At 45.5% G+C, this 27,500-nt stretch overlaps 1 protein-coding gene across 2 annotated transcripts; it reads left to right on the forward strand.

Moving 5' to 3' along the window:
• Positions 1–1,895: 1,895 nt before the first annotated feature.
• On the forward strand, positions 1,896–21,812 carry LOC142464013 (PRKC apoptosis WT1 regulator protein-like). 2 transcript variants are annotated; one of them, XM_075566994.1, is made up of 7 exons: positions 1,896–2,044; positions 5,482–5,874; positions 6,155–6,229; positions 6,814–6,848; positions 17,552–17,648; positions 18,124–18,228; positions 20,422–21,812. In XM_075566994.1, the coding sequence occupies exons 2-7, from the start codon at positions 5,491–5,493 to the stop codon at positions 20,506–20,508; spliced, it is 783 nt and encodes a 260-aa protein (XP_075423109.1). In that variant the 5' UTR covers positions 1,896–2,044; positions 5,482–5,490; the 3' UTR covers positions 20,509–21,812. The 2 variants fall into 2 exon arrangements, with proteins under 2 accessions (XP_075423109.1, XP_075423110.1); XM_075566995.1 differs by lacking the exon at positions 1,896–2,044 and adding an exon at positions 2,069–2,209.
• Positions 21,813–27,500: the final 5,688 nt, after the last annotated feature.

Here is a 27,500-nt window from a genome sequence, read left to right on the forward strand (position 1 = left end):
ATCACCCAAAAATCTACTCGCCGAACCAAAAAAATCTACTCGCCACCTAGTCCCGTCCCCAATCCCGCCCTGCTTGGGCGGTCATGAGGAGGTCGCCACGGGGCCAAATCCAGTCGCCACGGGCCTGTAAGTGAATGGATTTGTCGAACACTGGTTATAAGGATCGGTATAGTAAACATGAGATATACCATAATGCCGCAGTATTGTAGATTGGGAGGTGAAGGAATGATGGGGAAGCACAACTGTGTCTAACAAGAGTTACTCAACAAAACAGGACAGGTTTGTAGGTGTGAGACTGAATTCTATGAGGTTATGTTAAAATGAGTGAGACTTAATTCTAACAAGGGAGATAGACTTACAATGAGTGAGACTCACTTCTAATGAGGGAAACAGCCTTATAATGAGTAACATACACCCCGAATAAGTGAGCCATGCTCCTAGTGAGTGAGTCATGTCCCTAATGAGTGAGTCATGCTCCTAATGAGTGATCTTTGCACCTAATAAGCGGTCATGCTCCTAATGAGTGAGTCATGCTCCTAATGAGTGAGTCATGCTCCTAATGAGTGAGTCATGTTCCTAATGAATGAGTCATGCGCCTAATGTGTGAACTATATGCCTAATGAGTGACTCGTGCTCCTAATGAGAGAGTCATACTCCTAAAAAGTGAGCCATACTCATAATAAGCGATCTATGTGCCCAAGAAGTGATCCAGGATGTGTAGGATTGCAGGAAAGGTAATAAAAAATGCACAAATGCGCACCAGGGATTAGTGGAAGGTAATTTATTAAAAATACACAAAAACTCTGAGGGGATCCAACCCCACCTCCTGACGAAGTACTTGGTACGAAACGCGTAGAGGTCACGACAGGTCATCCTGCGCGTGTATGCTGGTAAGCTGAGACGGAGCCTGCAGGAGACAGCAGCGGTTTTTTCCATCTCCGCGGTGCCGAGATCCGGATCCTGTGCAGACACCGCGAGTCTGCTGACTGTCTCAGTGTGAGTGCCCGTTTCCCCTTGCCAGTGCCCAACCTTATGGCGGTTTCTATACAAATCTGTTGATAGGTTGTTTTCATGTTTGTTTTTTTCTTTCATGTGTTTTTATATAAATTTTGCTGTATTTGTATACTGTGCAGCTTAGGGTTTAGTCACCATCAGGTGTTCTCCTGGGTAGTACTTAGCCGTCCAGCTGCACAGCTGTTCTGAGGTGGGGTTGGATCCCCTCAGAGTTTGTGTGTATTTTTAATAAATTACCTTCCACTAATCCCTGGTGCGCATTTGTGCATTTTTTATTATCTTGTATTTCAGGGTGCCCTCCCCCCTTTTTAAGGGGGGTTCACCTAGATTTGAGAGTTTCTGGGGAGACGCTTTATGTACATGCTGCAAAGGGATCATCCACACCATCATACAGCACGAGCGCTGAATATCCTGTTTTTCTACTTTCTGATTGCAGGAAAGGGTACATTGGACCAAGAGGGCAGCGAGAATAAGGATATAGAGACAGGATCACATATATCAGTCTGACTCTGCATCTGACTCCATCTCTGTATCAGCGGCTAGATCTCAGAGCACACAGGTGCACCCCTGCCTCTTTCCTCTGCCCCTCAAGCTTCACTTGCCCTGGGTCTGCATGAGAAGTGCTCCCATCTCCCCCCTTTTCTCGCCCTTTATGCACTTGTTGGCTCCTGTAAACCACAAGTTTTTTTTAAATTCTTTTTTAATTTTCTGTGAAGAGAGAAAATCCGAGTTAAAATGAACCAGTTGTCCCAGGGAGCTTTCTCCCCTTTTTTATTAAATGAAGGAAATGATTCACTGCCTTTGGAAGCAAAGTCTGCCAAGTAACAGGCACGTTCCTATATAAGGACTCTGGGGTGCGAGGGAGGGGGGGAGAAGGCCTGTGAGGCTCCTCCTGTCAGGATCAGAGGTTTCTAGTCCTCTGGGAAGGCACTGTCTGATCTCCTCAGCTCTGGGCTGGGGGTCTCACTCCTCCCCCAGGGAGTTCCCAGACAGCAAGCGGAAACAGAGGGATCTTCTCTTCAGCAAGGAGGTATTAGACATGGGGTTATCTCCCCCATCACTCACATCACTGGGCTCATTCCAGCTGCATCCCTCTATCTGTATCACTCCATATGTATCACTTATTCTGTATCCTTCCATTATAGGCACCCTATTGTATCGCTCCATCATGTGCACTCTGTGAATCACGTATTCGGTATAACTTCATCATGCTCACTTATTCTGCATTCTTCCATCATACTCACTCTATATGCATCTGTCCATCTTAGTTACTTTATTTGCACCCCTCCATCATAGTCACTTTTTCTGTATCCCTCTGTCATAGGCCTTCTTTATTTATTACTTAATCTCAGTCACTATCTGTATCATTCCATCATGGTCATTCTGCATGCATCACTACATGTATCACTTAATCTCAGTCACTATCTGTATCATTCCATCATGGTCATTCTGCATGCATCACTACATGTATCATTTAATCACAGTCACTCTATCTGTATCACACCATCATGGTAACGCTGTATGTATCACTACATGTATCACTTAATCTCAGTCACTATCTGTATCACTCCATCATGGTAACGCTGTATGTATCACTTAATCACAGTCACTCTGTATGTATCACTATCTGTGTCACTTAATCACAGTCACTTTGTATGTATCACTATCTGTGTCACTTAATCACAGTCACTTTGTATGTATCACTATCTGTGTCACTTAATCACAGTCACTCTGTATGTATCACTATCTGTGTCACTTAATCACAGTCACTCTGTATGTATCACTATCTGTGTCACTTAATCACAGTCACTCTGTATGTATCACTATCTGTGTCACTTAATCACAGTCACTCTGTATGTATCACTATCTGTGTCACTTAATCAATCACTCTGTATGTATCACTATCTGTGTCACTTAATCACAGTCACTCTGTATGTATCACTATCTGTGTCACTTAATCACAGTCACTCTGTATGTATCACTATCTGTCACTTAATCACAGTCACTCTGTATGTATCACTATCTGTGTCACTTAATCACAGTCACTCTGTATGTATCACTCTCTGTGTCACTTAATCACAGTCACTCTGTATGTATCACTATCTGTGTCACTTAATCAATCACTCTGTATGTATCACTCTCTGTGTCACTTAATCACAGTCACTCTGTATGTATTACTATCTGTGTCACTTTTTCACAGTCACTCTGTATGTATCACTATCTGTGTCACTTAATCACAGTCACTCTGGATGTATCACTATCTGTGTCACTTAATCACAGTCACTCTGTATGTATCACTATCTGTCACTTAATCACAGTCACTCTGTATGTATCACTATCTGTGTCACTTAATCACAGTCACTCTGTATGTATCACTCTCTGTGTCACTTAATCACAGTCACTGTATGTATCACTATCTGTGTCACTTAATCACAGTCACTCTGTATGTATCACTATCTGTCACTTAATCACAGTCACTCTGTATGTATCACTATCTGTGTCACTTAATCACAGTCACTGTATCACTCTCTGTGTCACTTAATCACAGTCACTCTGTATGTATCACTATCTGTGTCACTTAATCACAGTCACTCTGTATGTATCACTCTCTGTGTCACTTAATCACAGTCACTCTGTATGTATCACTCTCTGTGTCACTTAATCACAGTCACTCTGTATGTATCACTCTCTGTGTCACTTAATCACAGTCACTCTGTATGTATCACTATCTGTGTCACTTAATCACAGTCACTCTGTATGTATCACTTAATCACAGTCACTCTGTATGTATCACTATCTGTGTCACTTAATCACAGTCACTCTGTATGTATCACTCTCTGTGTCACTTAATCACAGTCACTCTGTATGTATCACTCTCTGTGTCACTTAATCACAGTCACTGTATGTATCACTCTCTGTGTCACTTTTTCACAGTCACTCTGTATCACTCTCTGTGTCACTTAATCACAGTCACTCTGTATGTATCACTATCTGTGTCACTTAATCACAGTCACTGTATCACTCTCTGTGTCACTTAATCACAGTCACTCTGTATGTATCACTATCTGTGTCACTTAATCACAGTCACTCTGTATGTATCACTCTCTGTGTCACTTAATCACAGTCACTCTGTATGTATCACTCTCTGTGTCACTTAATCACAGTCACTGTATGTATCACTCTCTGTGTCACTTTTTCACAGTCACTCTGTATCACTCTCTGTGTCACTTAATCACAGTCACTCTGTGTCGCTCCATCATGGTCCCTGTATGCATCACTATTTGTATCCCTTAATCCCAGTCACTCTGTATGTATCACTATCTGTGTCACTTTTTCACTGTCACTCTGCGTCGCTCCATCAGGGCCGGCCTGCAGGTGTCACTATTTTTATCACTTAATCCCAGTCACTCTATCTTTATCACGCTACCAATATGTATCTCACCATCACTTCAACCTTGTGACTATCACTACAGCACGGTCACTTTATCTGTATCATTTTTATCAATCTATCTGTATCACTTCACCATGATAATCTCCCTGTCAGTATATGTGCCTGTCAGCCATATACTGTGTATCACTCCATTTGTATAACCCCATCAGGATCTGTACCTACCTATTTCTATCACTTCCCCATAATCTTTCTGTTTGTATCACACATATAGAATAGAACAATGTTCCCCGCACTCTGTGATGCAAGAATAGATGTCACATTTAGTGTAGGATAGTCAATATGATTGTAGCACATTTAAGACTTAGGGCGTGTGAAAGGGCTTTTGCCGCCTGAGACGTTGCTCCATCTGGACATCTGTTTTTCAACTGTGCTACAATTAATGTGACTCCTATTTTTGCATCAGAAAGTGCGGGGGGCATTGTTCTATTTTATATATGTGTTTGGATGCCTTGGTGGAGACATCCAGTCCAGCGTGCACCAGCTATTTATATTAGGGCACTTGCAACATTGTTTCCATTTACAATTGGTGCAGTTTACCCTATAGAACTATATGTTTGTATCACACTATATATCACTCCATATGTATCACCACATACACTTTATGTATTCTGTATCATTTGATATAAATCACTTGTCATTACTGCTTCTGGCCTGTTTAATCCCCTGTGTATCACTGTATCTGCATAGTTACATCAGTATCTCTATACAGTATGTCCATCCTGATTTAGCACTACATCTGATTGAGCACTGTCCTTATATCATTCATTGTTACTCAACCCTTCTCATCTCGATAGTTGTATAACCAACTCTATCACCTTCTATATTGCTCAGTCTATATCTATAGCACTCTATCTGTATCTATATCATTCTATATGTATCTATATCACTCCCTCTATAACTATCACCCCATGTGTTTTACTTGTGTCTATCCATTCTCTGGTCACTATGATGCTTGGGTGGGGACCTTACTTGTATGTCCTCACTTAGAACTTTCTGTGACCCTTCTGCTCTCCTAGGAATCAAGGATGTCCAGAGATGCCAAGGTCAGTAGCACAGAGAAGGTGCCTTTCCTGGAAGAGTGGAGGGCTCGCCGGGAGAGGATAAGGCTTCGCTCCTCCTCCAGCCTTGTGGGGAGCAGGTCAACAGACCCCAATCCACCCCACCATGAAGGGGATCTTCAGGCACAGCCCCAGGTGCAGGACAGAGATCTTGGAGGAGGAAAACCATCAGAAGTTCCTTGCAAAACCCCATGTCCTGGTGATACAGAGAATGAGGGGCAAGATTCAGTGACCCTGAAAACCAAGGAGAAGAAAGGCAGTACTCAAAACAAACACCGTACTAAAATCGAGAAGAGGAAACTGAGGGAGAAGCGGAGGCCCACTGGGGTAGTTAATATGACCCCACCAGAGGCGAGTCTGAGGTCCTTAGGGCAGGGAAGCTTCGCTATGTTGTTGAAGTGCTCAGCTCCATTTAAATGAATGTTACTAAACCAGTTTCACCAGTATGGGAAGTCTCTGCAGTGAGGGGCTATGAGTTTAATCTTTGGGATATTCATTTAACTGCGATAGTGTCGATCGGGACACTATCCTACAGAAACTCCAGCTGACTTGTCTTTTTAGCTTTTGTTCCCTAGTTCACCCAATCGCCACAATCACAGTTTAATAAATAAACCCCCTTGTCTCTTTTTAGGTCCCTGATGAGAATCAAGATCACTTGAATGTCAATGAAGGGCATAGAGAACAAGGGGCAGGTATCCCCAATCAGGTAAGAGTTGGCAAATTGGGACCCATATAAAGGGAAACTGGTCTGACTCCTTATATCTTACCCCACACATCCTATTATCCAAATATCCTTCTGTTTGAACCACACAAGCTTGTTTTCTGTTGGAGTCCCATGTATAAAATAGCGCGTCTGGGATCGGATGCATTGTAAGGAACCCCAACCCTCTCTAATAGCGCGTCTGAGATCAGATGCATTGTAAGGAACCCCAACCCTCTCTAATAGCACGTATGAGATCAGATACATTGTAAGGGACCCAAACCCTCTCTAATAGTGCATCTGAAATCAGACGCATTGTAAGGGACTCCAACCCTCTCTAATAGCGCGTCTGAGATCAGATGCATTGTAAGGAACCCCAACCCTCTCTAATAGCGCGTCTGAGATCAGAAGCATTGTAAGGAACCCCAACCCTCTCTAATAGCGCATCTGAGATCAGATGCATTGTAAGGAACCCCAACCCTCTCTAATAGCGCCCTTTCAGCGTCCCTTTTTAATGTCAAGTATGTTATTTGTAATATCTCTCAATCCTCTGGCTTTAAAAAAAAAAAAAATCATCTGATATTTTGCAGGAATTGAGGAAATTGCAGGGAACGTATGCAAACAGGTACGTGTTTTATCTTCAGGCACATCATGTGACTAACACCTTCCGCACATTCATCCCGCTGCGACTACCGCTCAAGTCACTGGCGATAAACGAGGGAGCAAAGATTATTCCTACAGGGGGCAGTTCAGCGCCGAGGGTCGACATTAAAAAAATTGGAACATCTTTTCGGTGTAATTGGCTCCTTAGAAAGATTCAGTCGATGTTAGAACGTTTAGCAAACACAGAGAGACAGTCCTTGGCGCACTACCAGGTATATTAAACCTGATGGGTAAGTTCCCAATTCTCTGAATGGAGGAACAGTTCGTGGATCTCACAGATGGTCTTTCAGAATTTCTTTGTTGATGAATGTGTATCTGAAATCAGACAAGACGAAAAGACCATTGCGCAGTACTCTCTGATACTGAAGATCACACCCACACAGCTGCTAGCTACTTACAGTTTTTCAGGAAATCCCTGCTTCAGAACAGGTGGCTCAACCCGAGGCTCAGTCTCAAACAGGCTCAGTCTTTGACTGAGCCTCTGATTGAGCCACGTGTGCTGAAGCGGGGACTGGTTAAGCCACCTGTGCTGAGGTGGGATATCCTGAAAACCTTACCTGTTTGTGGGGGGTGGGGGAGGGGGGGGGGGTTGATGAATGAAGTTAAGCGCCCCTGCTCCAAAAAACATAAGAAAAAGATTGTAAAAAAAAAGCTTTTGTTTACAGTGGAAATGTTGCAGATTTTAAATAAGTTTTAAAAATGGCTTACTTTTTTATTTTCATTTTTTTTTAAATATTCGGACAAGTTTATCAATGAGCTTAATTGAATCTAATACACACATCACTGTCACATATCCCTTACTTCTCTTCCTTCCTAGGAGGGACTGTCCCTTTAAAGGAGCAGTCCAACCTATTAAAAAAAAAAAAAATAGGATTGAAACGGGGGTGGGGGGAGGGGGGGGTCTCGGGAGCTGAACCCCGTTAATTTCAGCCCCGGGGACCCCGTGTACGGGGTGCCGGTATCTCGGTGCTGTTTAAATTTTCTGGTCACACGGGCCAATAGGAAGTTGCAAGGGATGATGTCACAGCTTCCTACTGGTCCATGTGACGCGGGAGCCTTACATCCGCCATTACGAGAACCCCAGCTAGCCCAACCGGAGATGCTACCGGCACCTTTTACGGAGGTAAGTATTTCGGGTAGCAGGGGGTCCCCGGAGCTGAAATTAAAGGGGTTCTGCTCCGGAGACCGCCTGCTACAATCCTATTTTTCTTTTAAAACAACAAACAAAAAAACCCCGCAAAGCTTGGACAGCCTCTCTGAGAAATGAATATAAAAAAGAAGACGCGGTTGTCTTGACAGACCTGTTCTAAATTGATTGTGATATTTCAAAATAATCTAAAATACAATTGAATATAACCTATTTAACCTTTTAAAGTAAACATAATGTAAATCAGTAGTGGGAGTACAGATTATATCCCTGTGACAGGGTGAAGTCAGGCACTGATAATTATGCGCGGCATACATCTGAGTCCTTTATCCAGCACTCAGGAGGTTAACCCAGTAAGAATACTCGGGCAATCAAGAAGTAAGCAGAGACAGCTGACAACCAGCTTGATAAGGAGGCTACTGCTTGTAGTAAGTAGGTGGCTAATTCAGACTACAGAGCTGTCCTGTGCAAGCTCCTAACTAGAAGGATTTCATAAACTCACTCTAGGGACAGAGATTCCCAACCAAAGATACAGTAAGAACTTTAATATTGTTCCATAACTAGATAGGGCCTGGAATGTTTAGCAAGATCTCCCTATGGGGAGTAGGCTTTCTTTTTATGAATTTTGTTTTGCCTTAAAGCTACAGTGCGCCCAAATGTTTTTGTGTTGTGGAGAAATAAAACCACTCAACATTTGGTTTACCCTGAAACTGCAAGTGTGGACTATTGTTTGACCTCACCTACAGGCCATCTTGCCACAATCCCCTATAAGGGTCTATGTATAGATGTATAACTCACTTCAGTGAGCAGATGCAGAAAGGGTGTATGTACTGTATGTGAACCACTGATAGACTGAACACAAAGGATTTACACAAATGAGCATAGAAAAAAAGAAGGACGTTCCTTTCTTGACAATGCAGATTAAAAGTCAATGCAATTGATAGAGTACGCAGATAGTTAGCTTATTTGTGCTGCCCCATGTTCAAGGATAACCACTCCTTTTCGTAAGACATATACACAACCAAAAAAACATGGGGTACCACAAATAGCAAAAATTCTTTATTCGATTCAGTATAATAATAATAATTAAAAACAAAACATGTATATAATACGCTCTAATGGTTCTAAAAAAGTTAGTTATTGTTGCCTGGTATGGAGTGTGCACTCCCATTGGGATCTGGCCACTGGGTCGCTCTTGCCCCTTCCTCCATTGGGCTGCACTGTGGGGGATCTGTCCTCCTGTTGCCGGGTCCGCGACCTCTGGTTGTGGGAACGGTTGTACTGCAGGGCAGATGTCCCGTGAGGTACGGTCGTGGTGTCCTGGAGGGGAAAGTGCACCTTTCTTAGAGGGTCTTCTGAGATCTCCTGCTCTCCAACCGATGTGTGCTGGTGATGAAATCCAATAGGGAGATGATCCCCCGCAGGGACCGCCGAGCCAGGTTTTGATTAGAGATGGGCGAATCCGCCCAAATCCGTGTCCCCGGATTTTCGCTGCGGTTACCCCCTAAAATCCATTTTGCGGTGTAAAATCCGCAAAAGAAATTGGGCGGTTTCAATCCGTGCGGATTCATCAAAACCCACCATTGGATACAACCCGTGGACAGATTCGAAGGATCCAATCCGTGGATTCAGTAACCCATCGGCGGATTCTGAAGGATCCATCCACGGGTTACTGAATCCGCGGAGTGTATTGGTAATAATACTAAAAAAAATGCGAATCGCCCTTTTGGACATTGATTCTCTGTAATCCGTGGACCAAACGAACCGGCCGATCCACAGCGAATCCACATTCGCCCCCCAAAATGTGCCCATCTCTAGTTCTGAGGTACCAGAGTCTCCGCTTTCTCCAAATGTGCAGCTCCGTCTCTTTGTCCAATCTGGAAAAGGAGATATTTGGCTGGTAGTTTGCCACTCGAGGTTTCACCCCAGCATGGAAGAAGGTGCTGAGCTTTTCTTTGTATATCTCTTGTAAATGCTCGTGTGTCTTGTAATCCTACGCGTTTCACCACTTGCACTATGGCTTCATCTTGGCATTAGTGGGCTTTGGTTCTGATAGCTTCTATTTAAACACCCATTTCGAATTGGATCCATCTGTCAATCTTGGATACTGCAATGTTTTGTAGGTGTCACCGGGAAAGGGTTAGGTAACATAATAAAAAATCGATAAATATAACTATCACCCAGTTTGATAAAAGTAATACAAGTAAAGAATTAACATTTAATAAAATATTTGCGGAGTAGGTTTTGTGGGTATAATAGAGATTCTGTGAACGTATATACGTTATTACATGTTAATGTGGGATTACTGACCAAATCACAGGCTAAATAAGATGACACATTTGTCTGTCGAATATGTACAGATATAAAATACACAGCTTACAAAAGTGGTATGTTTATTTGTAAAATGAGAACAGGCGAAAATCCACGTGGGAGGGAGCAAAGCACAGCCGGTCCAGGAAAAAACAATCCGGGACTAGGCAAATGAACTAAAAATATGATTTCTTGTGGGTGTACAGCATGGTGGCGCAAGGATGTACCTCTGATGCGTATCACGCTAAAATAGCGCTTTTTCAAAGAGTATCCAATGAGTATCCAATGAGTTTTTCCTGGACCAGCTGTGCTGCGCTCCCCTCACGTGGATTTTCGTCCTGCATTGCATCTCAGCTGGACGCACGCCTTTGGGACAGCATACAAACAGCTTTCATGTGAGTACAAATCTTATTATGATGTCATTGGAAGATTACGCTATGCTCTAAGCTTGCTGCCAGCTATACAGGGACGCGCCGATACACTGATGTACATTTACACCGGCTAGTTCAGGCAGGGTTCCCTTGACAATATTGGCAGCAGTAACAATCAAGGCATACACAGCTGTTTGTTTTTCACTTACCTGTCCCAGGGTCCGCTCAAGATTTGTTATTTATTATTTCCAGACCTCACACTCAGATGCACTGAGCTTGGAGGACACTGCTCCCACAGCTTCTATTGTAAAATGAGAACAGTGATTATTTTACTGTAGTGCAGAGTAAATGAGTACTTAAGTATTTATTAGGTGATACCTTTTTAATGTGGACTAACATTTGATATTATAGGACAAGCTTTCGAGAGTTATCGCTCTTCCTTGGGTCAAGTAATACTGATTTAAACTGAGTTTAACATAGATAATTTTTATGCTATTATACATTAAATAAGTCATGGTGGGTAAAAAAAAAGGGACCAAAAACCCTCCACTGTACAGCATACAGCAAATAAAAATATCACTTGCATGTCTCAGACAGGTCTGCAACTCTGCTTTGCCCCATTAATCTCCTAGCATACAATGCTTCCACTGCAGCTAGGGATTCTGGGAAATAACATGCCAATGAGCACACAATGTCACCTTTTGCTTCAAATCTATCTACAGTAGTGCCCCGCTTTTCGACGTTCCGCTTCTCGGCGATCCGCAAATACGGCGGGACTGTTTCCCGACTGCAGTCATTTTTTCCGCGCATGTGCAGCAGGGACGCCGAGTCCGCGCATGCGCAGAAAGGAACGCAGAGTCCACGCATGCGCAGAATGCTGCATTCTGGGTTGGCGCCAGGAGGGAGGAGAGATGGGAAATCGCCGGTGGACATAGCATTTGGGCGCTCTGCACAAGAAAAAGCTATGTTCCGCTTTTCAGCGATTTCCGTTTTATCGGCAGGGGCCCGGAACCGAACCTGTTGAATATGTGGGGCCCTACTGAACTGTACAATGATAAGGAGTTCATGGGTACTACAGTCAGTGTTGCTTTTCATATCAGTTGCTGTTTCACAGTTCTAGTGTGGTTATCTTATTTACGAAGCAGTGCTATCCCAAAAGACACCTTATGACTCATTTATCTGAATGGGCCTGTGGCAGGACGGCCTGTAGCCGAGGTCAGGGAACAGTACACACGTATAGTTTCAGGATAAATAAAAACGTTCAGTGGCTTTATTTCTCCACAGTAACATAACATGCGGGTACACTGTCCCTTTAACAAAATAAATCCTGCTCCACTTTGGGAGAAAAACTGACTAATAACACAGCAGACCTATCTAGCAGGCTGGCTGGCTAAACCAGAACCAAACCATAAGGGTACTTTAAGCAGTCAGTAAACAAATGAATAATCCTTACTTTAGTTGAAGTAGTCTTTGGTGAAATCCCTCTGGCTAAGGGCTCACGCAGCAGTGTGCTTCTCTCTCTCTCTCTCTGGCAGCTACTGCCAGTCACATGATCCTTTATCTACCTTGCTGGCTCTCAGGTGTCAGCTAAAGAGTTCTGATTTCCTAACTTCCACCTGAGTTAACCCTTATGAGTGCTGGATGAAGCACTCAGACATATGTCTCCCAGGCGTAACTGATAGGAGTTGACTTCACTCTGTCACATACCTCCCCTGTTTGTGTGTGGCTAGTGTCCCACACGGCTGAAGCCTGACCCTCCACTCCTTCCCTTGACAAAAAATCAGCATTTCCATGGTCCTTTCCAGGTCTATGCTGAATATCAAAAGAGAAGGGTTGGAGGGCAATATACCACCTGGTCAACCTTGGATTTGTGTCCTTCATGGTGTTTAACCACTTCAAGGGCGCATGCCCAGTGACCAGGGTGAAGTGTACTCCGGCGACATAATGTCTCAAGGCCTCAATTGCCCATTTTACAGCGAGGCACTCCTTCTCAATAACGGAATACCTCACTTCCCTTGGGAACAGCTTCCGGCTGATGAACAGTATGGGGTGTTCAACACCATCAAATTGCTGAGACAGCACTGCTCCCAGTCCTACCTCTGAGGCATCCGTCTGGATGATGAAGGGCTCTTTAAAATCTGGGCTCCGAAGAGCGAGGCCCTCTGACAGGCACTTTTTTAGCATGTCAAAGGCGTCTTGGCACTCGCAAGACCATTTAACTTGGGTCGGGGCACTCTTTTTTGTCAGATCTGTTAGGGGTGCAGATATTTCTGAAAAATTTGGGATAAACCGCCGGTAATACCGTGCTAACCCCAAAAGGGAGTGGACCTGTGTCTTTGTCTGTGGGGTGGGGACTTCCTTTATGGTGGCCACCTTGCTAGCTAGTGGCCTTACTATCCCTCCCCCAACGGCATAGCCCAAGTAGTTTGTAGTGGATTTACCCAGGGCACATTTTTTTGGATTTGCAGTGAGCCCTGCTTCTCTTAAGGACGTTTGGACTGCCCTTAACCTTTTTATATGAGACTGCCAGTGTCTGCTATAGATGACAATGTCATCCAAGTAGGCCGCGGCATATGCCCTATGGGGTCATAGTACCTTGTCCATTAACCTTTGGAACGTGGCTGGAGCCCCATGTAACCCAAATGGCATAGTGACGAATTGGTATAAACCGAGAGGGGTGGCGAAGGCAGTTTTGCATTTGGATTCTTCCGCTAGAGGTATCTGCCAATATCCTTTCGTGAGATCTAGGGTGGAGATATACTCTGCTTTACCAAGCGAATCAAGCAATTCATCCACCCTAGGCATTGGATATGCATCAAATCTGGATACAGCATTTACCTTTCGCAGATCCACGCAAAACCTCACCTTCCCATCTGGTTTAGGGACCAACACGATAGGGCTACACCATTCGCTGTGGGACTCCTCGATCACGCCCAATTCCAACATGTCTATTATCTCCCTCTCTACCAGGTCTTTTCGGCCCTCTGGCAATCTATAGGGACGGGACCGTACTTTTACACCAGGTTCTGTCTCAATCCTATGGGACACTAAATCAGTCTGCCCTGGCAGCTCAGAAAAAACATCTGGGAACTGGTCACATACATTAAGTAGGTCTGACCTTTGTTCCGTTGTTAACTGCTCTCCCATGGGAACCTGATGGTCAGTGTACATACTACCCTTTGGAAGCTTTGGACCCAAATCTGTCTCTCCTTCCCGAGGGTGAATGAACAGCGATCTCATCATTTTCCAGGGTTTCAGGAGGTTCACGTGGTAGATTTGTTTACCCTTCCTGGACCCTGGTTGAGAGATCTCATAGTTCACCTCCCCGGTGCGGCGGAGAACTTGGAAAGGACCCTGCCACTTCGCAAGGAGTTTACTCTCTGATGTCGGTAGTAGTAGCATCACTTGGTCCCCAGGTTGGAAGACCCTCAAGCGAGCATTTTGGTTGTACTGCCTCTCTTGACGTTCTTGAGCAGATTTGAGGTTTTCCTTCGCAAACCGACCTATCATGTCTAGGCGGTTTCTAAGGTCTATGACATACTGAAGGGTATTCTTGGAGGGGGGAGGGCTCCTCCTCCCAGGATTCCTTCAGTAGGTCGAGAATACCCCGAGGTTGGCGTCCATATAGGAGCTCAAACGGGGAGAAACCTGTGGATGATTGGGGAACTTCTCGTACCGCAAACAACAGGAAAGGGAGAAGTTCATCCCAAGCTCGCTTTTCAGTGTCCACAAACTTCCTAAGCATAGTTTTTAAAGTACGGTTAAACCTCTCTACCAATCCATCAGTCTGAGGATGGTAGACCGAGGTCCGGACGGATTTTACCTCCAATAACTTCAGGACATCCTGCATTAACTTTGCCATGAAATTTGTTCCCTGGTCAGTTAACATTACTTGTGGAAGTCCTACCCTAGAAAACAGTTCTAACAGCCTGTGAGCAACCTGTTTAGCAGTGGCTGATCTCAGAGGGAAGGCCTCAGGATACCTGGTGGCATAATCAACAACAACAACAAGTATAAATTTATGTCCCTTCGCAGAGGGTTCTAAAGGTCCAACCAGATCTACCCCAATTCTCTCAAATGGGACGGCTACCAAGGGCAGAGGAAACAAAGGAGCTGGCTTCTGTCCTTTTTGGCTAGTTAACTGGCATTCAGGACATGTCTCACATAGTTTCATGATGTCACCATGTATGCCTGGCCAGTAAAACCGGGACGAGATGCGGTCCGTGGTCTTATCTCTGCCCAAATGACCACCCCATGGGAGAGTATGGGCTAGGGTAAACACTGTTTTAATCAACCCTTTAGGGACTAGCATCTGTCGAATGACCTCCCCTGTTTGTGTAACCTTATTCACACGATATAGTATGTCATTCAACAGTTCAAAATGTGGAAACACTTTTACACCTTGTTCATCTATTATCTTGTTGTTGACCTGTACCACCTTCTCATATTTTCTAGCCAGAGCTGGGTCCTCCCTCTGCCTCTGACGGAAGTCAGGAAGATCCAGGTCTGGCAACACTCCCGTATCTATCTGTTCCCCACCTTGGTCATCCCCGGCCATGACCTGCAGTCCTTTGGGCTGACTAATGTTACCAAAAGTCCCAGCCTTTCTTAACCAGTCCTCTTTTTCCGCACGTCTCTGTTTACGTGTCTTTGGGACATGGTGTCTACAGGGGAAAATCTCTGGGGAAAAAGGGAACAAGTCTCCGGGCTTCTCCGGTACCAGAGAAGTAGGCTTAGTAGGAGTAGGGGCCAACAATGTTTCGAGGTAGGGCCAGTCTCGGCCAAGTAGAACAGGAGCAGGTAGCCAGGGAGCAACTCCCACTAGTAGGCTAGCCTCTTGATCCTGGATACGCAGTGTAACGTTCGCCGTCGGGTATCTCTTTGTATCCCTATGGATACACTCGATATTCCAAGGAGAGTCATAAGATAGCCTATTGCTTGGAATTAGGCCCTCTAGGATCAGGGTTTTTCCAGAGCCCGAGTCCAGCATGGCGTTTACTTTTGTCCCCTCCAGAGATGCTGGGACTAACCACGGATTGTGGTCCCCTCGGAGACAAGCTGTGGCAGTGGTTCTGCCATATGAACAGTCCATTTCCTCATCTCCTGAGTCCGCAAACTCGGTCGTCCGCGGAAGCTCTCGACGGGGCTCGGTGTTTGGACCTCTCCGCTGTTGGATGGGGTCCTCCCTTCTGGTTGGTGTGGTTATCCTCTCCACCGGGTGGGTGACAGGAGTCCAGGTTCTCAGGGAATACTGTGGGTGGCGGCCTCCCTTGAGTGATCCAGTGGCCTCGGACCCAGGATGGGCGTCTCTGCGGGAGTTTGTACCAGGAACCCTCCGAGATGGGAAAGGGTCTTCCGATTGGGTTGACTGGATCTCCCGAGCTGGCAGGTTGTAGACCCCTCGATTGTCTGCTCTCCTGCCTCTAGTATCACCGGAAGCAACTGGTGTTTGCACCGGCCGTTCCCAGCTATCCTGTTGGGTGTCGTCGCCCAGGAAGTTTTTCACCAAGTGGACCGCTGAATCCAGGGAAAATGCAGCGTGTCTTTTTACCCAGGAGTGCGAGGAGGGGGGTAGTATCTGTATGAACTGCTCGAGCACAAACTGTTCAAGGATCTCTGCCTTGTCATGTTTTTCTGGTTGTATCCACCTGGCACATAAGTCTACTAAGCGGTGGGCTATGACCCGGGGTCTGTCTCGGTTTGTATATTTGACTGTCCGGAACCGCTGTCGGTAGGTCTCTGGCGTGAGGCCTAGGTGATCCAGAATAGCAGCCTTTAGTTTCTGATAGTCCATGGCCTCGTCCGCTGGAAGAGCCTGGTAGGCTGCCTGAGCTTTCCCTATGAGGAGTGGAGCCAGAGTCGTTACCCAGCGATCAACTGTCCAGCCGTGGGCCGTGGCTACCCTTTCAAAAGTGAGGAGAAATGCCTCTGGGTCTTCGTTTGGCTTCATTTTAGGCAGCATCACCGGTGGGTTATTTGGAATCTCTGGTCTGCCTGGGGTTGGGCCTTCGACCAGCAGTTGGAGTAGCTTTTCCTCTCGCCGGGCCTGTTGCTCATCTTGCTGGGCTTGTCGCTCAGCTTGCTGGGCTTGTTGCTCATCTTGCTGGGCTTGTCGCTCTGCTTGCTTCTCTGCAAGCTGGAGCTGTTGCTCAAGGAACTGAGAAAAAAATTTCTCCATTTTTTTTTTTGTGTGGCCCTTCAGATATAGGGGCCGTCCGACATCCCACTTCTGACACCACCTGTAGCCGAGGTCAGGGAACAGTCCACACGTATAGTTTCAGGATAAATAAAAACGTTTAGTGGCTTTATTTCTCAACAGTAACATAACATGCGGGTACACTGTCCCTTTAACAAAATAAATCCTGCTCCACTTTGGGAGAAAAACTGACTAATAACACAGCAGACCTATCTAGCAGGCTGGCCAAACCAGAACCAAACCATAAGGGTACTTTAAGCAGTCAGTAAACAAATGAATAATCCTTACTTTAGTTGAAGTAGTCTTTGGTGAAATCCCTCTGGCTAAGGGCTCACGCAGCAGTGTGCTTCTCTCTCTCTCTCTCTCTCTCTCTCTCTCTCTCTGGCAGCTACTGCCAGTCACATGATCCTTTATCTACCTTGCTGGCTCTCAGGTGTCAGCTAAAGAGTTCTGATTTCCTAACTTCCACCTGAGTTAACCCTTATGAGTGCTGGATGAAGCACTCAGACATATGTCTCCCAGGCGTAACTGATAGGAGTTGACTTCACTCTGTCACAGGGCCACAATATGTCTTCCGAACCTTGGACAGCGTCTTCTGGATCTGCACCATTTAGTAACTGTGGACCCCTTGCCGTTCGCAGGAGGACGGACACAGGTCCCGATAATCCCGGCCAAGCGCCAGACAAGAAAGAGAGCAACCAGAAGGCAAGGCAGAGCTGGTTGGAGGACCTCCAGAAGGTACGGCCATCAAGAGACAATGATTTGTGAGGCTTCATCTTATTGGGACCCACGTGAAAATGACAATAAGTAAATATGGGGTTTCCCCGACCTGTCGCTGATCTGCTTTGCATCTCGTTGATTTGGAGTCAGTCTCACTGATTTTTAGCATCAGCATTTCATAGATCTTTTTTTTTTTTGAGTCTCGCTGATAAAAATGGTCATGTGTCCATAACAATGGTATTTGTTCAGGCACTGACCTGGTACCCCTCAGCCATCCTGAATTTGGTCCCTGTATGCTTAATTACAGAAGTCACACATCATAATCTGCTATTTAGTGTCTGCACAGTGAGGTAGGTACACCGTGTAGACAGGAGGTGTTGCTCATGTATGATTCTGTTCTGGACCATCAGATACGTCCCTTCCAGTGCAAAGTGGGAATATGCCAGGGCTGATACTTAGCACAACCTCTGTAGTGACTGTTTGCATTTATCAGGCAGTGAGAGCAAAGAGGCAAGACAACCACAGACTGGGTGCACAGCTGAGTGACAGAGACAGGGCACTGCTCCAACTTCAAAAGGAGGTGAAGACCCTGACTCAGGTGAGACCCCTGTACAGAACTGAGCGAACGCTGGGACAAATGCACAAATACACTTAAAGGCCCTTATACAGTAACCCGGGGGTTCTCTACTGCAGTCCTCAAGACCCCGCAACAGGTCAGGTTTTCAGGATATCCCAGCTTCCGCACAGGTGGCTCAGTCAGTCCCTGCTTCGGCACAGCTGGCTCAATGAGTCCCTGCTTCAGCACAGGTGGCTCAATCAGAGGCTCAGTCTCTGAGCCACCTGTGCTGAAGCTGGGATATCCTGAAAACCTGTCCTGTTGGGGGGTCTTGAGGACTGGAGTTGAGAACCGCTGCAGTAACCACAAGGTGTGAGCTATATACCGCAGGTAACACACCATCCCGTTCACTAAGATTAATTAAAAGGGCAGAATACTAGTTTGGAAGACGTCGCAACCTTGGTTCAAACCCGTGTCAGCTCCTTGCCACCTTGGGTAAGTCACTATACAATATGTATGTACAGTATGTAGGTATATCTTTATCTATATAGCGCTATGTTCCTCCGTTAAGGTTGGAGGATAGGAGATTTCACCAGCAACAAAGGAAAGGGTTCTTTACAGTAAGGGCAGTTAAAATGTGGAATTCATTACCCATAGAGACTGTGACAGCAGATATAATAGGTTTGTTCAAAGAAAGGTTGGACATCTTTTTTTTAGAAAGGAAAGGTATACAGGAATATACCTAATAAGTATACATGGGAAGGATGTTGACCCAGGGAGTAATCTGATTGCCAATTCTTGGAGTCAGGAAGGGATTTATTTTTCCCCTTATGAGATCATTGGATATTTCACTGTCGTTTTTTGTTTGCCTTCCTCTGGATCAATATACTGTAAGTACGGATATAGGATAAAGTATCTGTCGTCTAAATTTAGCATCGGTTGAGCTTGATGGATGTACGTCTTCTCATCTACTATGTAACTTTGCACATAGCGCTTCAGAGCAGCAATACACGTGACAAGATCATTGGAGACATAACGGGAATAAGCGCTACAGATTAAAGAAAACATTAGGAAATGGAGTCCCTGCCCCGAAGAGATTTGGGAGGAGGGGGAGGAAGGGGGAGTTGGAAGAGGGGAGGGTGCATGGAAGGGGAGGTTGAAGGGGGTGGGGGGAGGGGTGTTGGATGTGTGCCCTGCTCAAATACCAAAGAGGGTGTAATTAAATATTGCGTGCAATGTGTAGAAACTCCAAACACTTAAGTAGCAGAGAGGTGGTGCTAGCAGGAAGGAAGTATTATGGCAAAATGGGAGGACAGAAAGACTTCCTTAGTTGCGGCACTGAGAAGAACACCCCTCATCGGGCTTAAAATATCCTTTGTTTAAACATAATTAATAAAATTATAAGTGTTGGAGTATACGCAATATAGTGGGCCGAAATTATAAGGTACAGCTATTAGAATCACCTATTAATTCATTGGTAATCATAGTCGTACTATTGAATTGGCTATGATCTGGGTGAGTCAGCTTAATAAACGTGCGTATCTAAGAAAAATAATAGTGCGCAGTCTTAAACACATCTATTGATATAGTAATGGTGTACATGTTTGTAGTATTGCTCTGTTGTGCACACAGATCATAGCCAATTCAATAGTATGATTGATTACCAATTAATTAATCGGTGATTCTAATAGCTTGACCGTAGCGTTCTAATTAAGCACCCTAGCCTCTCCTAAGTTTTAATTGTTTTTATAATTTCGGTCCACTATATTGCGTCTGCTCCAACACTTATTTTATTAATTATGTTTACATAAAGGATATTGTAAGCCCGATAAGGGATGTTGTTCTCAGTGCAGCAACTAAGGAAGTCTTTCTGTCCTCCCACTAGCTGTAATTAACCATCTCTCTGCTGGATTTTCAGAACACTAGTGGCAGTTTCTCTTAAACAGGGATATGTCCTTGTTACAGACAGAAACTCATTATGCCTGCAAAAGTTCGACGTACAGTTTATTGGGTATGAAACATAGGGTAATTACAGACTAGTAAATACATAGACATATGCTATTATTAACACATACATATTTTAATATATGAAACAATTACGTATCGGTATGGGAAAGGGAAAAAACAAGTTGTTAAAATATGTAATATTCTGCTGTATTATTGTACACATTAATATTTCCATTGCAACTTGTATTTAAACTGTTATTGATTGCAAATGATGCCTCCTTGACACAGAGGCTGCGGAGAGCCGAGGACGAGAATAAGAGGCTGAAAGAAGAGAACCAGATGCTACTGAAGTTGATGGGACAGCTGAGTTGCTGAAGAGAGGATACCTTCACCTGCCTACAGAGGGATGATCAGGCAGGGACAGAAACACCTGCCACTGTCACTCATCACAAAGCAACACACAGGGACAGGATGGGAATGAGAAGGGCAGAGCTTAGCACCTGGAAGGTTGTAGAAACCAGATGGGGCGTTGGGTACGGGGAGAACAGAGCAGTGGAGAGGCTGTGGGTGACTTGGAGAATCCGGGAGGTTGCACACTGCTGGGTTTCAAGAAGATGGCAGAGAAGAAAAGAAGGAGGTGTAACATGTTTAAAACTCCACGGGACCAGGTACTGCACCACCCAAGCAGCTCTTATTGGTGTGTATTTATTAATATAGGGTACTCAAATCCACCACCCCTCAGGCTGCTAAGCCACACCAGGTTTTGTGACCTACTCATAGTAGCAGAGGAGGGAGTAGGTATGATACCTTTTATTGAACTAACAAGCGGTTGATATGTTACAAGCTGTCGAACCTCTCCGGGTCCGTCATCGGGTATAGCAGAAAATACCACACCATACCCAACGAAGGATCCCGAGAGGTTAGAAAGCATGTAACATATCAACTACTTGTTGCATCAATAAAACTTATCATACCCCCTACTCCCTCTTCCTCCTTTGTTACTACATGGAAGAAATTACCAACACGGCTATCCACTATTTTATTTGCTGATCTACTAATAAATATTCTACGCAAAAGTGAGTCTATTAAAATTTGCTAGTGCATTGATTGTTCCTAGAACCTGTGTTGGACGGTGGTCCTTGAGGATAGGTTTAAGACCGGTGAATTAAGCTACCTGGCTGCGTAAGACACTGACTGTATGGGCTGTATGAGAGCAGGAAACCTATTTGACATCCAACTGAAGAGATGATGGCCTTGAATGACTAAATCCGTGATATTTGTGTCGGTGAGACTCCATTGAAGTCTATGAGAAACTGAGATACTGATGCTTAAAATCAGTGAGGATAACTCCAAATCAGTGTGACTCACTTGCAGAAAATTAGTTAGAATTGACAAGCTGGATCCAAAGCTTCACTCTTCTCTGTCAATCAATGGGGACCCCAGTCTAACATTGTATGCGCAGTGCCACTGAGGGACTCAAGGGGGCGCTGGAATCCAAGGGACAGGAAGAAGGAAGCCATCCAGTGTTTGTAGCAATGATAAGGTGGGAGGTTGAGCACGAAGTAGTCTGAGTCGGAAGTAACACTGTATAGTTACAGGGTATAAGCATCCACTCTTGTTCTACCACAGGGCAAAGTTGTAGATCTAGACCTGATCTAGCTCAGGGGTAGCCAACTCCAGTACTCTGGCCACCAACAGGTCCAGTTTTAAAGATATCCCTGCTTCAGCACAGGTAGCTCAATCAGTGGCTCAGTCAACAACTGAGCCACCTGTGCTGAAGCAGGGATATCCTTAAAACCTAACCCATTGGTGTCCTTTTTTAGGACTGGAATTGGCCACTACTTATCTAGAGCATCTATGGGGATCAACGCAAGAGTTGTATAGAGATATAGTTTGTACATAAAATTTACAGGCGTCACAGGTCTCTTGTTCAGATTATGAACTCGGATAACAGCTCCATCTACTCTACATACTCCAACGTGGATCCAGAGACAGGTATTAGTACCTTCAACACAACTCTACACAGTAGTTGGTGGCTGAAAAGTAAAACAGCGATACTGTGCCTGAAATGTTACATTTGTTAAACATTGGGGCAAAGTTCTTTGGACCGTATTTTGCAGCAAATAAAAGTACCATGCTGTGAGCGCCTTCACGTGTCTAAGGCCGCGCTTATAGTGCCGGCGACGTGACACCGCCCGAAAACAAATGCATTGCCGCCGCGTGCGCTTATAGTAAGCGCGACGGCGACGAAGAGACGTCACCGTCGCGAAAACTGGTAGCCGGCAAAATTAGATTTTTCAAGGGCAGTCGCCTCATGTGACGTCCCTTGAACCAATCAAATAGCCGGAAACCCGCACCGCCACCGCCCGGCAAAATATAACTTTCACCTGTGGCGACGGCAACGGCAGCATACGCGAGGTCCACAAACCTGCCTTTCCCTCCATTATCTCTTAGCATACAATGCTATCGCTGCAGCCAGGGATTCTGGGTAAATAGCAACAAATATATATTGTACTAAAGATTCACTCCATCGGTGGAAAGGGGCATTCGGTGAGTTTTTGTTCCTCTTGTGACAGTAAATTGCTGATCACTCAGTTTTCAAGTCTTCATTTCCAGTTTTTCACTGTAAATATTTGCTTTTTGCTTTTCTCTGACCACTTAGTGTATCTCACAGGTGAGTTTAGATGGATAATTTAAACTTCGCCCCTCGGAGAGATACAGTTTACCCCAGAGATGCGCTGCCTGCACCCTGGATAGTATGCAACCTTATTCATCAAGGTCCATATTTACTAAGCAGTGCTACGCCATAAAGACACCTTACAGACGGAGGTGTTATTGCACTCTCTGACGTGCAAACTTCTACATGTGCGGCTAATGGAGACAGAAAGGTGTCTGTTCCCGCTGACGCGTTGTGTCCTGCTGCAGATACACACAGAGCAGACTGACTCAGGTACAGTACACACACACACCTGACTCAGATACACACACACAGATACAGAGCAGACTGACTCAGATACACACACAGATACACGACTGACTCAGATACACACAGATACAGAGCAGACTGACTCAGATACACACACACAGATACACACGGCGCAGACTGACTCAGATACACACGTACACTGCTAAACACAGAGCAGAATGACTGACACACACACACACATACTCTGATACACATAGAGTAGACTGACAGATACACACATACATACACTGATCCACAGAGCAGAATGACTGACACACACACACACACACACACACACACACACACACACACACACACACACACACACACACACACACACACCAGACTGACTCACATACACCGTGTGAGTCAGACTGTGTGTATGTTAGCAGGAGGTTGCAGTATCCATGCTTTCCAGTATGTGGGAGAATAATTCCGCTATCTACAGGTGCACCTAATTAACCCCAACTAACCTGGTTAAAAAGGGAAGAGGTAAAAGCTTTTACAGACTCTCTCAGGAGGAGAGACACAGCGGACCACTTACAGTACTTCAATCTGGAAGAAATAAGCTCCAAGGTAAGGAGCTCACTCATACTGCCAAATACTGATTCTGTCTGGAAACTGGCAAAGCTGAAACAGCTAGTTAGTCAGGTCCCGTTTGCTTGTTTAGTAAGTCTCCCTAACTGTGGAGAATGCTGTAATGTTTAGGATTTGTTTTGCTTTAAAGGGGATGGCGTTCCTAAATTTCTGTTTGTTTATGTGAAAAAATAAACCACCAACGTATTCTTACATCAAAAGACTTGTTGGCTCCTCACTGAGCACGGACATCCTGCCACAACCAATACATGCACTTATACACACAGAGCACACTAACTCATACATGCACTTATACACACAGAGCACACTAACTCATACATGCACTTATACACACAGAGCACACTAACTCATACATACATGCACTTATACACACAGAGCACACTAACTCATACATGCACTTATACTCACAGAGCACACTAACTCATACATGCACTTATACACACAGAGCACACTAACTCATACATGCACTTATACACACAGACTCACTCATATGTTCACATACATACACTGATACACACAGACTCACTCATACGTTCACATACATACACTGAGACACACAGACACACTCATACATTCACATACATACACTGAGACACACAGACTCACTCATACGTTCACATACATACACTGATACGTTCACATACATACACTGATACACACAGACTCACTCATACATACACTGATACACACAGGCTCACTCATACGTTCACATACATACACTGATACACACAGACTCACTCATACGTTCACATACATACACTGATACACACAGACTCACTCATACGTTCACATACATACACTGATACACACAGAGCAGACTCACTCATACGTTCACATACATACACTGATCCACACAGACTCACTCATACGTTCACATACATACACTGATACACACAGACTCACTCATACGTTCACATACATACACTGATACACACAGACTCACTCATACGTTCACATACATACACTGATACACACAGAGCAGACTCACTCATACGTTCACATACATACACTGATCCACACAGACTCACTCATACGTTCACATACATACACTGATACACACAGACTCACTCATACGTTCACATACATACACTGATACACACAGAGCAGACTCACTCATACGTTCACATACATACACTGATCCACACAGACTCACTCATACGTTCACATACATACACTGATACACACAGACTCACTCATACGTTCACATACATACACTGATACACACAGAGCAGACTCACTCATACGTTCACATACATACACTGATCCACACAGACTCACTCATACGTTCACATACATACACTGATACACACAGACTCACTCATACGTTCACATACATACACTGATACACACAGAGCAGACTCACTCATACGTTCACATACATACACTGATCCACACAGACTCACTCATACGTTCACATACATACACTGATACACACAGACTCACTCATACGTTCATGTCATGGAACAAGGATCACATTTCTGCCCCCCCCCTTCTGCTTGTCAGCTCCTTAAGTTCAGCTGCAGGCATTTGTTCCACACACACACACACACCGTGCCTGTGTGATGTATCAATATATTGCCCTTTCTGCCTGTGAGCAGGCAGCCAGTGAGTTGTTACAGCAGCCTCTGAGATCCTCACCAGAATGGGCTAGTCTGCCCCCCCTCCTGTTTGGAATAGATAGTCTGTCCCAAAGCTATTCCCTTTACCCACATCGCTCCTCACTTCCTTTTCCACCCTAGATCACAGTGAGTACAGACGCGTCTGCATCCACCCCTGGTAAGGCCTTTCTCTCTTACCATAGTCTAACCTCATAGAAGCATCCCACATAGAGAAGCCCTCTCTGCCTACACTACACCTACAAGTTCCTGTGTTTTCTAATCCTGTAATAAAGTTAAGAAAGACATTAAGGACTTGTCATGCTTTGGAAGAGGGAAGACATGAGTTAAAGCTAACTGAAGCTATTCATACCTCAACACGTGACCCTAGCTTCAGGATAGTTCACATACATACACTGATGCACACAGAGCAGACTCACTCATACATTTTATTTTTTATCATTTTTGTTAATTTCAAATTTTGCCATTAGGATTATAGTTGGTAGGATATATGGTTGCTAACAATAGCTTTTGAAAGTTATATGATATTATAGTCTAAAGCTGTATAATTCCGGCCATTATTGGCCAGTAATGCCCTCTTCTGGGATTATTACATATTATAGGCTAAAGCTGGTAAATTCTGGGCATTATTGAAATCCCTGGTCTCTCATTAAAATTCCGGGCATTATCCAATCAGTAATGGCCCGGAATTTTTGGCACCTTGCAAAGTTTTTCAGCCAATCGGCTTTCAGTTCTCATTCACAAAGAGTGAGATTAGCTTCTCAGACAGGGGAGGTGATTGGACAGGAGGCAGCAGCAAGTCACTGACTCCTCCCCCACCCTGCCTGCAGCCAGGCACTGACCCCTCCCCCACCCTGCCTGCAGCCAAGTACTGACTCCTCCCCCACCCTGCAGCCAGGCACTGACTCCACCCTGCCTGCAGCCAGGCACTGACTCCTCCCCCATCCTGCCTGAAGCCAGGCACTGACTCCTCCCCCACCCTGCTGCAGCCAGGCACTGACTCCTCCCCCATCCTGCCTGCAGCCAGGCACTGACTCCTCCCCCACCCTGCTGCAGCCAGGCACTGACTCCTCCCCCATCCTGCCTGCAGCCAGGCACTGACTCCTCCCCCACCCTGCTGCAGCCAGGCACTGACTCCTCCCCCACCCTGCTGCAGCCAGGCACTGACTACTCCCCCATCCTGCCTGCAGAGAGCTCCGCACAGGAGAGTGAGAGGAAAGGTTTGTGTCTATGTTTTTTTGGGTGTGTCTCCTGTTGGTGTGTGTTTTGTGTTTGGGGGGGTGGGCCTGCAGTGTGTGTTTTGTGGGTGGAGGAGAGGTGCAGAGTGTTTTGTTGGTGTGTTTGTCTCTGCAGTGTGTGTTTTTGTGGGTGCAGAGGGGGGGGGGGGGGGGCTGCAGTTTGTTTTGTGGGTGGAGGAGGGGTGCAGAGTGTTTTGTGTGTCTGCAGTGCGTGGGGTTACAGGGGAGCTGCAGTGGGTGTATGGGGGGGCTGTGTTTTTGGGAATGTAGAGGTGGCAGCAGTCTGCTTTGTTGGTGTCTCTCTGTCGCTCTCTCTCTCTGTCGCTCTCTCTCTCTGTCGCGCTCTCTCTCTGTCGCGCTCTCTCTCTCTCTCTGTCGCGCTCTCTCTGTCGCTCTCTCTATCTCTGTCACGCTCTCTCTCTGTCACGCTCTCTCTCTCTCTCTGTCGCGCTCGCTCTCTCTCTCTCTGTCGCGCTCGCTCTCTCTCTCTCTGTCGCGCTCTCTCTCTCTGTCGCGCTCTCTCTCTCTGTCGCGCTCTCTCTCTCTGTCGCGCTCTCTCTCTCTGTCGCGCGCTCTCTCTCTCTGTCGCGCTCTCTCTCTCTCTCTGTCGCCGCTCTCTCTCTCTCCTCTCTCTGTCGCGCTCTCTCTCTCTCTGTCGCGCTCTCTCTACTCCTCTGTCGCGCCTCTCTCTCTCTCTTCTCTCTCTGTCGCGCTCTCTCTCTCTCTCTCTCTGTCGCGCTCTCTCTCTCTCTCTGTCGCGCTCTCTCTGTCGCTCTCTCTCTCTCTGTCTCTGTCGGCTCTCTCTCTCTCTGTCTCTGTCGCGCTCTCTCTCTCTGTCTCTGTCGCGCTCTCTCTCTCTCTCTCTGTCGCGCTCTCTCTCTCTCTCTCTGTCGTGCGCTCTCTCTCCTCTCTCTGTCGCGCTCTCTCTCTCTGTCGCGCTCTCTCTCTCTC

This window comes from Ascaphus truei, chromosome 12 (genome assembly GCF_040206685.1).
Source record: "Ascaphus truei isolate aAscTru1 chromosome 12, aAscTru1.hap1, whole genome shotgun sequence".
In the NCBI taxonomy this organism is placed as follows: Eukaryota; Metazoa; Chordata; class Amphibia; order Anura; family Ascaphidae; genus Ascaphus; species Ascaphus truei.